At 38.7% G+C, this 15,772-nt stretch overlaps 1 protein-coding gene across 1 annotated transcript in view; it reads left to right on the forward strand.

The window, feature by feature from the left end:
- The window catches only part of DNAAF4 (dynein axonemal assembly factor 4), a 35,906-nt gene extending 21,194 nt beyond the window's left edge, over nt 1–14,712 (forward strand). Inside the window, exons 5-9 of the mRNA XM_059670525.1 lie at nt 1,235–1,380; nt 5,121–5,230; nt 10,692–10,845; nt 11,878–11,983; nt 14,290–14,712. Coding sequence (XP_059526508.1) covers nt 1,235–1,380; nt 5,121–5,230; nt 10,692–10,845; nt 11,878–11,983; nt 14,290–14,399 — 626 coding nt within the window. The 3' untranslated portion in view covers nt 14,400–14,712. The remainder of the gene's footprint in view (nt 1–1,234; nt 1,381–5,120; nt 5,231–10,691; nt 10,846–11,877; nt 11,984–14,289) is intronic.
- The last annotated feature ends 1,060 nt before the right edge of the window (nt 14,713–15,772 follow it).

The raw sequence follows: 15,772 nt of genomic DNA on the forward strand, positions 1-15,772 counted from the left end.
TCAAGCCACATGCGGCTCTTTGATCCCTTGAGTGTGGCTCTTCCACAAAATACCATGTGCGGGTGCGCACGTACAGTGTGATTGAAACTTCGTGGCCCATGCGCAGAAGTTGGTATTTTGTGGAAGAGCTACACTCAAGGGGCCAAAGAGGAGCATGTGGCTTGCGAGCTGCAGTTTGCCGACGACTGCTAACCAATTGAAGTACCCCACCAGGGCAGATTCACTTATATTTTTTTGTTTCTCATACTGTCTTTGTCCAGATTTGATAGCAAGTTACCCTCTAAATTATGGAACTTTTTTCTTTTTGTATCCCTTGAAACAATTTGGTTACATGTGAAATATATGTTGCTTGAAGGTTTAGTAAAACTATTTCTAACACTGTCTAGGTATGGATTATTTATGGAAGTACATTTAGTTTCTTTATAGTTACCAGTTATTTAGATTTTCTGTGTTGTTTTTTTTCAAGTCAATTTTGGTAATTTGTTTTCTAGGAAATTATGCATATTATCTTTTCAAATTTATTGGCATAAAGTTTCTCTTATTTGCTTATCCCTATTCTGTCTATACGGATATCATTTCTTTATTTCTAATACTATTTTTTTTTCCTTGATCAACTATTGCAACATTTTGCAAATTTTTGTAGTCTGTTAAAAAAAAAGTAATTTTTGGTTTTGTTGATCCTTTCTGTTGTTTCTCTTATTTTTATGTTCTCTTAATTCCTGTGTTTGTTTTTATTTTGTCATTTTTTTTTTTGCTTTTATTTTGATTCTTCTTTTGGGGTTTTCTGTGTTCTTTGTCCAACTTGTTTTAATTATGTTTTTTAATCTTTTAATACATGCATTTGAAATTATTTTTTCTTTTTATTAAATATATTTTAATAACAGAAGGGAGAGGAAGAGAGAGAGAAAAACATCAGTGATGAAAGAGAATCATTGATAGGCTGCCACCTACATGTGCCCCACTGGGGATCAAGTCCGCAACCCGGGCATGTGCCCCGACCAGGAATTGAACTGTGACCTCCTGGTTCCTAGGTTGAAACAACCACAGAGCTACGCTGGCCAGGCTAGCTGCCATACTTTCAATGGTGGATTTTACATTTCTTCTTGTAGGAAGTTTCTTTGGTTTATTTGTATAGGATTTTAGAAGTACCTTTGATGGGTAATTTATTTAAAAATCAGTTTGACTATTAACTAGAAAATGAGAACTAAATAACTAACTAATACTGTTTTTGAAGGGAGAAACTCAGAAAACATATTTTCTGAGAAGTTAAAGGAAGACAGTATTCCTGCTCCTCGCTCTGTAGGCAGTATTCAAGTCAACTTCACCCCTCGAGTATTCCCAACTGCTCTCCGGGAATCACGAGTAGCAGAAGAAGAGGAGGTAGGTGTACTTGCTGTTAGTACAATGACCACAGTGAAAATTCTTTATTTTTTATTTCATGTGTTTGAAACAACTAGTGTGTCTGAAATTCTTAAGTACTTATTAAACTGAAGACATTACTTCATGAATATATTTTAGTATTTCCTTATGAGAAAAATATATTTTACAGGATTATTTTTTGGCTCCAGAATGCTGATGAGAAAACACTGATTTAATATACAGCAGTCTTGCTTATTCCAGGAGATAAACTGTTGCATGTGCCATTTATTTTATCAGATACACCATTTTCTAGAATAGATTTGTAAAGTTTAGATCAGTATATGTGGTGGTAAGAATAGATTTGGAAATTTATTATTAATCCTATCTAATAATAGACAAACATGGTAATTAACCGTAGCTCCAACATGCTTCCCATTGGCTAATCAGGGCGATATGCAAATTAACTGCCAACCAAGATGGCGGCCGGCAGCCAGGCAGCTGAAGCGAACAGGAGGCTTGCTTGCTCCAGTGAAGGAGGAAGCCAAGATTCCCCGCCTGCTGCTGCCGGCCTCTGAGCTGCAACTCTAAGCAACTATGTTGCAATTATAGAACCAAAACAAACCCAGTACCTGCTTTCAGCAGCTGAGGTCTGAGCTGCAGCCGGTCCTCAGAGCTTAAGCCGGCTCTCAGCTCCAGTGACAGCCATAAAAGGTAAATAAATCCCAGAATAAAAAAAGAAAAAGAAAAAAAGGAGAAGTTGGGAGCTTCAGTCACCTGCCAGCCTGAAAACGGCCCCAGTGGGGACCCCCACCCTGAAGGGGGTGTGACCAGCTGCAAACAGCCATCATCCCCTCATTCAGGCTGGCCAGGCACCCCAGTGGGGACCCCCACCCTAAAGCAACAAGATGGCGGCTAATTTGCATATTGAAGGCGGGCGGCAGCGGGCAAGGCTATCTGTGGTCTGGGACCCGGATCTGTGACTCTGCCGGGCGGGGGGCAGTGCTTGAGGCTGTCCGCGGGACCAGGACCCAGATCTGTGACCCTTCCTGGCGGGGCGGCAGCTCACACAGGGGCAGATCGGCCGGGGTTGGGCAGGGCAGGACGCCTGGCTTCCACCCAGCCCCAGTCACTCTGGGCAGGTGAGCAGCACAGAGAGCCTCTGGACGGACAGGGGAGGCAGGCCAGTGGAGGGCGGGCCTGTACTCCCCACATGGCGGTGGTGACAGCTGTGAGTGCACCAAGCGGAGCCTGCAGGCTGAGCTGAAGTAGCGCCTGCAGGCCATCAGCGCCCAGAAGTGGCTGCGCAGGATCCGCCTCCTGGCCCAGAAGGTGCAGGATCGCAGGGACAGCCACTGTGGCGGGCCAGACTGACGTCCTCCTGGCCGCACCACGGGGGTTTGCGAATCTGCGAAGCCAGAGGCCTCCCGTGTGCACATCACCCCCTGGTGCGCGAACATCCCCCAGCACACTGTCACCCTCCTGCGCCTGCAACAGTTGCAAACCAAGGCGTGCATAAGTCCCCCCCCTCCCCCACCACCTCTACACTGTACTTCCATCAACCCAGCATGCCTAACACCCCCACAGGATGTGCACACATCTCCTCTGATGCGCTCAGGTCCTTTGGAGAGTGTCTGGGTGTTCTGGGTGCTGAGGGTGGGCGCCTGTGAGATGACAGTGAGAGGGCGGAGTGGTGATGCCCTGTTCCCACGGAGGCCAGTGCAGCTACAAGATCACCTCTGGGGGTTAATGCTGGTGCTGAGGCAGGAGCAGGTGCAGACAGACACACCTGGTGGGCGCAGGCGGCCCTTGCTGAGGTGCCTTCGGTCAGCGTTCAAAATCAAGAACCCAGAGGCGGAGAGGAATTCCGTCCTCTCAGTGAAACAGTGGGATAGTTGGTGCGACTGTAGAGGAGGAATGTGCACTTTGGGTGCCAGCACCCATGAGCGAAGGCTGCCCTGACGAGCCTCGCTTGCTTGGGGCCTAGTGCACTCCTGCCGGGCAGCGGGTGACAGGATGTGCTTTTCTGAATTAATGAGAGAAAACGTTGATTCTCCTGCTGCCCACGAAGGTGGAAAGTGAAGTGGGGAGACGTGGGGAGTGAGCGAGGTTCCCTGCCTGGGGGTTCCAAATCTGCTGTTGGTTTCTTTCACCGCTGACTAGAGATATACAGGGTGTCGCCCCAAAATGTATACACACTTTGAATACCTACTAATTCTAATGGTTTTAAGCATAAGAAAGAAACAACAATGGAGCTGTTATCTGTTAAAAGTGTGGGCACAAACAGGTAGTTGGTCATTCCCTGAGGAGTCTCAGATTGGAGAGGGTGAAGGCCAGACTGAGGGCCCTTCCCCCCACCCCGTCAACCCCAGTGCACGAATTTTATGCACCGAGCTACTAGTATATTATATTACAATTAATTATTAATGTCAGGTATTCTAATGTTTGATGCTTTGGAGTTAATATCTTTCATCATTTATAAGTTCCTGAGCTTTAAGATTTTAAATATTGTATCTTTAGTTATATAAGTACTAACAACTGCATTTCTTTATGGTAAGGTGTGAACTGATACTTCTCTCAATTGAAAAGTTGTGGAAATAGTTCTGTCTAGGTGGCTCGGTTAGTTGGAGCATCATCCCACACACCAAAAGTATGTGGTTTGATTTTGGTCAGGACACATACCTAGGTTGTGTGTTTGATCCTTGGTGGAGCACATAAGGAAGGGAGCAGCTTGATGTTTCTCTCTCACATCAGTGTTTCTCTCTCTCTCTCTCTCTCTCTCTCTCTCTTTCTCTCTCTCTCTCTCTTCTAGAACTAAAATCAATAGACATGTCTTCAGGTGAGGATGAAGGGGAAAAAAAAGTTGTGCAAGTAATTGAAGATATTTAAGGCATAATAACAATTTATAAATATTAACATTTCTTATTAAACAATATTACATTTATATTTGCTATTGTTTTATTTTATGTTATTATAAAATATTATTATAATTATAAAGTTTTTTCAATATAGAAAAATAAGAACAAGAAGAGTGAAATAACACAAACTCCCAAATTTGGATGAAATTTGGACTAGAAAATTTTATACATTTAATCTTAACCAGCTAGTTAACATTTTTTAATGCATAAAAATTAAAATCACCTTCAAGTACTGTATCAGTCTGCTCCGGCTGCTATAACAAAATACCATAGACTAGGTGTGGCTTAAACAACAGACATTCATTTCATAGTTCTGGAGGCTGGGAAGTCCAAGATCAAGGTGCAGGGGTTGGGCGGTGGAGAGGAAGAACGTGCACTCTGGTCTCTTCCTCTTGTATAAGAACATTAACCCTATCATTCGGGCCCTACTCTCATTACTCCCCAATGGCTCCATCTCCAGATATCATCACATTGGTGGTTATGACTTGAACATATGAATTTGGGGGGGACACATTCACTCCATATAAGGTAGTATTTCTGTTTCTGCTTTTTCTTTCTTTTTTTAAATCCTCACCCGAGGATATTTTTTTTTCATTGGTTTTTAGAGAGAGTGGAAGAGAGAGGGAAAGACGGAGGGAAATATCTATGTGAGAGAAATACATCCATTGGTTGTCTCCTGCACAAGCCCAGGCTGGCGAGAAGCCTGCAACTGAGGTACGTGCCCTTGACCGGAATTGAACATAGGACCCTTCGGACCCTCTATCCACTGAGCCAAACTGCCTAGGGCTACTATTTCTGTTTTATGTAGCAAGATGGAAAAGCTAAAAGATTTCATTCTCATTTCAGTGGCTACACAAACAAGCAGAGGCACAAAGAGCAATGAATACTGATATTCCTGAACTTAGTGATTTAAAAGAAGAAGAAAAGAACCCAGAATGGTTGAAGGATAAAGGAAAGTAAGTTTGGACTCTGGCCATGGGATTTAAAATAAATTTATGTAGCCATTCATTTTTCTCACATTTCCCAGCTATCTTGACATATATGCTTCTGTGTGTGGCTCTTGGGAAGAGATGACGCAAATAAACAAATTAGGTAGGCAGGGCCCCTCATATGAAAAGGTCAAATCAGCCTGGCTGGTTGAGCATTGACCTATGAAGCAGGAGGTCACGGTTAGATTTCTGGTCAGGACACATTCCTAGTCAGATTCCTGCCCAGGTTGTGGGCTCGATCAATGATTCTCTCTCATCACTGATGTTTCTATCTCTCTTCCTTCCTCTCTGAAATCAATAAAAAAAGATATTTAAAAAAAGTCAGATCATATAATAAGTAAGTAAGGCTCTTATTTTTATTTTTTAAATATTTAAATGTTATAGAAATGAAAAATATCACATCTTTTGGATGGCTTATTAAAATCTCTTTTTCATTCACTTACATTTTATATAAGTTCTACCTAATACCTCACTTAAAAACTTGTTTCTTAAAAACTAGAGCTTCTTTGATTATTCATATCCATATTTTAAAAGGTTAGCAAATTATCTTATAAATTATAATTTTATATTCAGGTAATTTTTTCCCCATTTACATATATATGACTACATGTGAATATTTTTATACAATTATCAAAAACAGTGAGTTCTGGTACATTCTGAGTGGCAATTTGAATTCATATTTTAAAGTAATAATAGATATTGTTTAATATATCATATAAACTTTTGTATTTCCTATTGCTGCCATAACAAACTTAGTGGCTGAAAACAATACTAATTTATTATCTTAACAGGTTTTTTTAAAGTTCCTTTTTAAAAAATTTTTTGTTGTTTATTGATTTGAGAGCGGGGGGGTGGGGGGAGGGAGGGAGAGAGAAACATTTCTTTGTCATTCCATTTATTTATTCACTCATTGGTTGATTCTTGTATGTGCCCTGACTGAGGCAGCCATGACTGGTAGATTGTAATTACTTCAGTGTTTTTATGTTTTTGTACCATTTTGCCTTACAGTCTTCAATTATGTAGAACAAGAAAGAGATGCAAAATAAGAGGACAAGAAGAGAGTTAAAAATGAGGAGAGATGGAAGAAAACTTAGTAACTAATGATGTTCAGAGAAACAGAGCAGAGTACTGTTAATCATAATGCCAAGTGCAAACAGATAAAAGGAAATGTAAGAATTGTTAGAAGTGTATCCTCTCCAGCAATGTAATGCAGTACAGAAGATAGAAACAGTCATAGTAGAACTGATTCAGAAGCAATGTGTTGTACTTAAGCCAAAGGATGAAATGCTTTCATCTCCAGAGGCTGTGTTTTATGGTAGCCTTCTATATTTACACGGGCAAAAATAGCCCAGCTGTCCTTACAGTGCTACCCTTTCAGAAAAGGGTACAGGTGGGCACGCCTTTCAAAAGAGCAATAGCTTGGGGAAACTCTTTAGGACAGCGGTCGCCAACTGATGGTCTGTGGACCACTGGTTATCCGTGAGGTCCTAAAGGTTGGCAACCGCTGCTTGAGGCGATTATATGTACTAAAAAATAATCTTGTAGAGAAAGCCACAGAGTGTCTTCATTTTCTTTACCTAGCCTTCTGTTGCTGTGTCTTAGTTTTAAATGTCGAATCTACCTTTCAGGAAAATATATAATCTTAATTTTATTTGCTCATTTAAGCATTTTACCTCTTCCAATTAACAGTATGTGCAAGAAGCTTTTTACTTAGAACATCTCACATAAAACAGAGTCTAGGTGCTCCTATTTAGATATGATGCTGTTTAACAGCCTTACGTGACTTAGAGTCTAAATAACTTTAATTGCTACCCTTCCAGACACTTGTAATCATACAAGGTAGATGGACCATTGTTCTGTCCCACTGACATTACTCTGTGCGTGATTTTTATTGGAGGTTTTTTGGTTTGTTTGTTTGTTTTTAACTAACTCTGTCTTAATCTCAGACTTCAAGTCTCTTTTTCCCCCACAGTAGAATCCCATCTGCATAACTCAGCAAATTCCAATGTTAGATAGGAGGGAATCAAGGATATAGAATCAATGAATAATTCTATAATTTAGCATCCAGCATCGTGGTACTATTGCTACATAAGGTCACCTACTCTAGTTCTAGTGTTTGAATTTTCTTTCTATTCTCTTGGCCATGTGCCAGATTTTGTATCCTCGCTGTTGCTTTTTAGAGTGAGGCTCTGCTTTGCTTTTGTTTTCTCTCTTGCCACTCAGGTTAATTCTGCTTCTGAACCCCAACTTTGTATGTAGCAGCCTGCTATTTGCTGACAGACTAAACTAGTACCAACTTGTCTGAATTTCTGTATGACTGCAGTTTCTGAATATGGATTTTCACCTTCCTGTCTGGATGTCCTTTTATTTTATGTTGGACTTTTAAGAAATTAAACTTATTGAGGTATCATTGGCTAATAATATTATATCATTTTCAGGTGCACAACATTATAATTTGACATCTGTATACTCGATTGTGTGCTCACCACCCAAAGTCTAGTTTCCCTCATGTTGAACTTTTTGATGCTGATTGTCTGCCACCTGTTAATATCTTCTCCCAACACAGCTTTCGGTTCTACTTGCCAAATTGAATTTCTTTGTAATACTTTGGTTTGGGTCCATGCCTTGGCAAGACAGTAACAAGTTAGCTACCACAGTTTAGTGGATGCTGGCGGAAGACAGGAGACTCGTGTGTCAAAGACAAAGGACTTCATTATTCAAGGCATGGCAAGCAGTGTGAGCTTCATTGACGTTGGTTCCTTTTGTCCCTCAAGTCTCAGTGCAGAGGTGGGGCTGGGTGAATGCTATACACACAGTAGGTTAGCACCACAGCGGAGAAGGCTAAGCTTAGGGAGCACAGTTTTCTATAAGATTGTGAGCAAACCTGTCCAACCTTTGCCTTGCAGGGAGTTATTGTCTATATCTTACTGAGCAACAACAAATCTGCTCTTTGCCCCAGAAAGAGACACTATCTTTGTCTTTCAAGATTGTCTGCTATACAGACATCTTTTGTATGTCCCATACAAAATCTGTCAGTGGATCTGACATAAGACATGCGGGAGGCTCACGGAGAACTGCCTCCCAACAGCCCCTCATACCTGCCTACGTTTAGTACAGAGCGGCCAAATATGCCTTGCTTTGCTGCATTTTAAAGCTCTGTTTGTTTATGATAGTTATTTATGCTGCTCCCTTTTGCCTGACTGAAAGATGTTTAGATTTCATATTCTAAGATGACTTCTTTGATGTAATTATAATTCTGTTCAGTTGCTTGTTTATATGAGTTTTACAGCCCATAATATTGTGTTGCAGTGCACCTATTATGGCCTGACTTGTCATTTTGTTTTTATGTCACATCCTTTTCCTCCTTCTACCCTGAGTGCTAAATTGCAGTGGTTGACGTGCCTAAGGCACACATGCCAGTTTCAGAAGCTCTTGAGATACCCAAGTGTATTTTATACCCAGACAAGATGTTGGAGGAGACAAGGCCTTTCAAAGTCCTTTGGGGGACACGTGGGTACTACAGTCCCTACTGCCCACAAGACAAAGCTATTCTGTCTTCCGTTGGAACGTGTTGCTCCCTACCCCGTTCCAGTTTCTAAGCCCACTACTTCTGATTTCCCTCTTTTTTCCTTTCATTACTTCCCTCCGCTTTGCTTCTTTCTTAACACTCCCGCTTTTGTTGCTTCTCCCACACTCAGCTGTTGTACAGAATGTTTGACACTTTTGGCCATTGCCAGTTAGAATGTTTCTTTCTAAAAATTAGAGGAGTTTGCAATTGTCCATGTCTCTTGAATACAATAAGCGTTCAATATGTATTAAATGAGTGCTTTTGTATAATTCTTTTCATTAGCATTGCCTTATTTAGGGCATCTGGGTAGACTTGATGGTTATTAGCTTCTCTGTTTATATATTATTTTATTTTTTTAAATATATTTTTTTATTGATTTTAGAAAGGAAGAGAGAGAGAAGGAGATAGAAACATCAATGATGAGAGAGAATCATTGATTGGCTGGCTCCTGCACGCCCCCTACTGGGGATCAAGCCCACAACCTGGGCATGTGCCCTGACTGAGAATCGAACTGTGACCTCCTGGTTCATAGGTCAACACTCAACCCCTGAGCCATGCTGACTGGACATTAGCTTCTCTGTTTAAGTTTGGTGTTCAAAGATTATTTTTTAGACAGAGGTTTAATTTTTTTTCTCTTGAAACTTGACTATTTCTGAGTTCAGATTCAGTTTTTGGTTATTTAAAGTAGTATTGAACTTTAAAAAATGTAGCCCTGCCTGGCTTGTGTGCCTCAGTGGTTGAGCATTGACCTATGAACCAGGAGGTCACAGTTTGATTCCTGGTCAGGGCACATGCCCTGGTTGCAGGGTCAGTCTCCAGTAGGAGGTGTGCAGGAGGCAACAGATCAATGATTCTCTCTCATCATTGATGTTTCTCTCTCTCCCTCTTCCTGAAATAAATTTTAAACATGCAAAAATAAATTAAAATAAAAACGAACCAGTGTTTTTGTTTGTTTGTTTGTTTTTTTGTTTTTTTTTAAAAAAAGAATGTAGCCCTGGCTGGTGTGGCTCAGTTAGTTGAAGGTTATCCTATGCACCAAAAGGTTGCTGATTTGATTCCAGATCAGAGAACATGCCCTGGTTTGGGGCTAGATTCCCATTCGGGTGTGTGCAGGAGAGCGCCAATTGATGTTTCTCTCTCATTGGTGTTTCTGTCTTTCTATCTCTCTCCCTTCCTCTCTCTAAAATCAATAAAAAATATATATTTTTAAAAAGCTCAGCCACGGTTTGGGCTGTGTGCTTTCTTCATTTGTACCCAGCAGGGGGAGTTTATCCAATTTTGCATGCTCTAACTTTGGAAACAAAGTCACAGGCTTCATTCTCTTTTCTTTTTTAAAAAAAATATATTTTTATTGATTTCAGAGAAGAAAAAAGAGGAAGAGAGAGAGAGAGAAACATCAATGATGAGAGGGAATCATTTATTGGATGCCTCCTGCATGCCCCACACTGGGGATTGAGCCCACAACCCAAGCATGTACCCTTGACCGGAATCAAATCCGGGACCCTTCTGTCTGTCTGCAGGCCGATGCTATCCACTGAGCCAAACTGGCTAGGGCGACAGGCTTCATTCTGAATAGACCAAGTTAGGTTATAACACCATCCCTGAGTCAATCATTGTAGCAAGGAGGATGAAAATGTGTGTATGAACTTAAACTACTTATGTCTACCCTTGGAGGTAGGGGTGAGGTCATGCTGATTACATCCTGATATATGTGGAGTCAGTATAGCCTATAACCTCCATTATACAGGGAATAGAAAAGGAGATAAGCCATTCCCTTTGCCAAATATCATTAGATATTATTTCTGTGTTTCTGTTTCAATATTAATATTGTTTATTTTTGTTTTGTTTTTGTCTCATTAGCAAATTGTTTGCAACAGAAAACTATTTGGCAGCTATTAATGCATACAACTTAGCCATAAGACTAAATACTAAGATTCCACTATTGTATCTGAATCGGGCTGCTTGCCACCTAAAATTAAAAAACTTACACAAGGCCATCGAAGATTCTTCTAAGGTATATATATTTATCTACATATGATACTTTAAAATTGTTATACTCCTTTTTATTGGTGTAAATGATGACCTTACCTTTTATGTGTCAAACTTAAATAATTGAGAATTATTTAAATAATAAAGGATTTTAACAATCATCGTGTTTATTACATTTTTTTTTTTCTGGAAAAAAAAATTTATTTATTTTTTTTGCATGCACAAGTTTCTTGAGCCTTTAAGTTAGATTAGAAATCCCCTATCAATTGCTACTAAATTGCTTTGGTCTATCAGTTGAAATTCACATGGAAATGAGCAAATGGCTGTCAGTTTGTGCTCACCCTTTTTCTTATTAAAATTTTGGACACATAATACAAGGTGGAAGGAAAAATACTTGGTATCACTGCCGCTTGCACAGTAAAAGCCTATCTCAATAATTGTTTTCACATTTTCAGAGTAACTTAGTATATCCTAATTTTCATTATTGATATGTCATTATCTTACACTGCTAGTTTTTTTTTCATATCAAAGTAACTTGTTTTAAGGGAAAATCAATGCAAAAATCTCTTATGTGGGTTCTTGAAATTGAGGATATGGAAGAAACGACTAAGTCTTCATACTCTGATCTCATTAAGCTACTGACCATCTGACAATATTTTTTAATCTAGTTTTCCCTTTACTAGAACAATTTTGTACATAAACAAATACTTACTGAATAAACGAATAAACTGAATCATCTAATTTGAATATAAAGAGCCAAAAATGTTACTTAATCATTCTTGCTAGTAAAGATAAAGCTTTAGAGATTTCAGATGATGAACCGAATTAAAACTTTGGAGAAGAGGGGTATGAGTCTCATATAGGAACAATTGAACAATTCCTTAAATTGCTCAACATAAATATATGTATTTAATAAATGCCTATAGTGGCTAAGCCAAAAGTTTAGGTGGGTGAGAGCTTGAGGCTTGTTTTTAAAGTTAAAGTTTTTACCATATTTTTGTTTAGATTTGAATTAGAAAGTTATGTTTTCCCCTCATTATTATTATTATTTTGTAAGGCACTAGAATTATTGACACCACCTGTTGCAGACAATGCTAATGCAAGAATGAAGGCATATGTACGACGTGGAACAGCATTCTGTCAACTAGAATTGTATGTAGAAGGTAAGAAAATAAAAGAGATGTTTCAAGTTTCAAATTATACTCTGGAAAAAAATGTTATTAGGCTTATTTAAGATCATGACTGTTTAGAACTCCATTATTTTATATTTTTATGACTTTATTTAATCTTTGTAACTTATCTGACAAAAATTTTTTGAAATATTTTAAAAATTGATTCTTATATAAGGGAGTTAGAACAAGATGTGAACAAGTGTAGATCTAGGAAATGCTGTGATATCAACTTTTCCATGAAAAGATGTGTGATATAGGATATAAATGACTCACTTATGATATAATGGAAATTTTAAAATGAGCTTCTTTGGTCACACACATGCATGTGCTCAGAAATAACTGATCTACCACAATGTATTATTATTACCTATGTTTGTGTGTTTTTTGTTTTTGTTTTTAAATATGGAACATGCTAATCTCTGTATGTTCCAATTTTAGTATGTGTGCTGCCGAAGCAAGCACTTGTTATGTATATATGTGTAACACTGTACTAAGGTTTGTAACTAAGTGTATTGAAGCCATCTCACTTATTTAATTGTTATTATTTTACATTTTTAATGTATTTAGGGCTTATTTACAGTTAGCTACTCACGTTGTTCCAAAGGCAAAATATTGTAGTAGCGAGGTTTCATCTTCAGTTCTCCTTTTCCCATACCTCCTTCCCAGATGGTTTTTTAGCTTCCCTAAATTCAAGGCCTAATGGACTCTAGCCTTTAAAAGTTTTATTATTTCTGAGTTCATTTTTAAACTTATTACTGCCATTTTTAGAAGATTTTTCTAACCAAAGCATTTATATTATGTATATATGTTAATATAGTATCTTATCTAGCTTCATGAGGAGAAAAAAAATACCAAGACAGGAATGAAACATTATAAAACTATCTTTTCAAATTATAGTAGCATCAGGCTTTTTTGAGCTAAAGATGAGAAAATGAAGGGTTGGAAAAGTTAAGGGATTTGTCTGAAGTAGCATGGCAAATCAATACAGCACTTAGAACTCAAGTTTCCTTCCTCCCAAAGAAATTCTTCCTACTGTTTTATTGGTAATGATTTACCAACCCATCCACAATGCTTTCTTTCTTAACCAATTTTCCTCAAAGGAATTCTGTAGCTATAACTACAGAAAAAAAAAACCCACCATAAACTACAGTTTATGAATTATATAAAGTATGAATTGTCTACCAAAATTATTTTTAGAAATTTAGAATTTCTAAATAAGATGCCATTTATTACTTTTTAAAAAAAAATCTTCAACCTGTGGATATTTTTTAATTGATTTTAGAGAGAGGAAGGGAGAGAGAGAGAGAGTGAGAGAGAGAGAGAGAGAGAGAAGCATCAATGTGAGAGAATCATTGATCAGATGCCTCCTTACAAGCCCCAACCAGGAATCGAATCCATAACCTCTGGGTGCATAGGAGGAAGCTCCAACCAACTAAGCCAACCAGGCCAGGGTTCTTTTTTTTTTCGTTTGTTTTAATTGATTTTTGAAATAGAGAGGAAGGGAGAGAAAGAGAAAGAAGGAAGGGAGGGAGGGAGGGAGGGAGGGAGGGAAGGAGGGAAGGAGGTAGGGGAGAGAAAGTGAGAGAGAGAGAGATTTGTTGTCCCACTTATTTATGCATTCATTGGTTAATTCTTTTATGTGCCCTGATGGGATCAAACCTGAAATCTTGGCTTATTGGGATGACACTCTAACCAACTGAGCTACCTGGCCAGGGCCCATTTATTACTTTTTCATTGAGGCGATAAAAATGTCCTTTCATTATATGACTTTTATTGATTCTGTTCATGCTTTAATGAATTTAAGCTTTTAGCTTATTTGTTCTTGAATTTGAAATAACTGCTTCTTTCTGAATCCTGAATGAACTCATTATAATTACTCGCAAAATCACGGAAAAATTTCTGCAGTCTGTTAGAGCTACTGCCATGTGTGTGAAGATGTGAATCTGATTTAAAGCCTGGTACTGGTCCTGAGCCATATTCTTAGTGGCTATTTGTATTTTTAAAAAATATTGTCCAAGCCCTGGCCGGTGTGGCTCAGTTGGTTGAGCATCATCCCATGCACCAAGAGAGTTTGCCTATTGGATTCCTGACGAGGGCACATGTCCAGGTTTCAAGCATCATCCCCACTAGGCAGTGTGTAGGAGGCAGCCAATTGAGGTTTCTCTCTCATCCATGTTTCTCTCTCCCCCCTTCCTTCCTCTCTCTCTAAAAACATATTTAAAAATATATATTGTCTAGATAATACAAGTAAGTATTTATGAACTATTTTCTTGATCATTATTGCTATATAAATATAGGCCTACAGGATTATGAAGCTGCACTTAAGATTGATCCGTCTAACAGAATTGTACAAAATGATGCTGAGAAGATTCGGGACATAATTCAAGGAACAGAAGTAAAATCTTAATGACTCCTGGAAGCAACTAGGTATTGTAATGAGTTTTGTTTAGAGTTTTTTCAAAATAACTGGAGGCATTGGGAATCTTTGTACATGTTATGGGTAATTGTGCAGAATCACTTTATTTTAGTGTTCTAGTGCTGTTGGAAGGAAAAATATTACAAATTTATGTTTGAGATGCATGGTCTCTGATTAAGTAAATCAAAATAATCTATTTCAATTCTTTATCTCTTTATATTAATATATAATTTAGTTACATATTTTTGTTACTGAATTCAGCTTGCCCTTATAACCAATAAAATATTTGTTGGTATGATGATTACCAAGACACTTACTGATTCATTTTTAATAAGGCAAAATTTTAAAATTAGAGATTGTGTTTAAAAAGTATTTTGTCTGTATTAAATATTCTATTTAATTGTCTGACTGGTTGACTTTGGTATAATCAGTACTGATGTTTTCACATAGTTTCCAAGTGCACAGGACCTGTTTTATTTATTTTTCTTATACTCACCTGAGGATATTTTTTCTATTTTAGAGAGTGGAAGGGAGAGGGAGAGACAGAGAAACATTGATGTGACAGACACACATTGATTAGTTGTCTCCCGCATGCCCCTGACCAGGGCCAGGAGCCTGCAATCAAGGTACGTGCCCTTGACCAGAACTGAACCAAGGACCATTTAGTCCGCAGTCTGACACGTTATCCACTGAGCCAAACCAGCTAGGGCTCTTTTATTTTCCTTCCTTTAATGTCTCTACCACCTGTTGCTTGAGGTTGGATCAGTCCAACCTAGTAAAATAGCTATTTGGAATATCTTATTTTCACATTCAAACACTGTCTGGTAAAGATACATTTTCTAGTACTTTCAAGTACCCCAGGAAAAAAAAGAACAAAAGGTAAAATGTTAAGTTAGAATGTTATGTTATTGGCAGATGTATGTGGCAAATCAAATCATAAAGTTGCTAGGCAAACATGGAATGGGAACAAAGGAGAATTAGTTTGATGAGTGGAATGTTTCATAGCATCATGCATCCAATTCTACGCAACAGGCTTCTTTCCAATAAAGGGCCTCCACCAACTTGAAATACTTAGGCTTATCACAATTGGATGCAAGAAAATAAAGATGGGCTTGGCACTTGTCTAAGACTTTGACAACTTCGGGAATTCCAAGTGCTAGGCGCTTATGTAGGGGTGGAGAAACTTTTCTCTAGCCTCATGGTTCTTTTGGCTGGTCTAAAAATCAAATAGACATGAGAAAAGGAGGCCTTGGGGACAGGTTCACGGAATTTGTCTGGGACGAATTGCTGCAGCCTATTGCCTTCCTGGTCCCTTCGAGTTTAGGAGAAAAGTAGGAGGGGAGGCATGGGTATGCTCCTGGGAG

This window comes from Myotis daubentonii, chromosome 1 (genome assembly GCF_963259705.1).
Source record: "Myotis daubentonii chromosome 1, mMyoDau2.1, whole genome shotgun sequence".
NCBI classification, from domain to species: Eukaryota; Metazoa; Chordata; class Mammalia; order Chiroptera; family Vespertilionidae; genus Myotis; species Myotis daubentonii.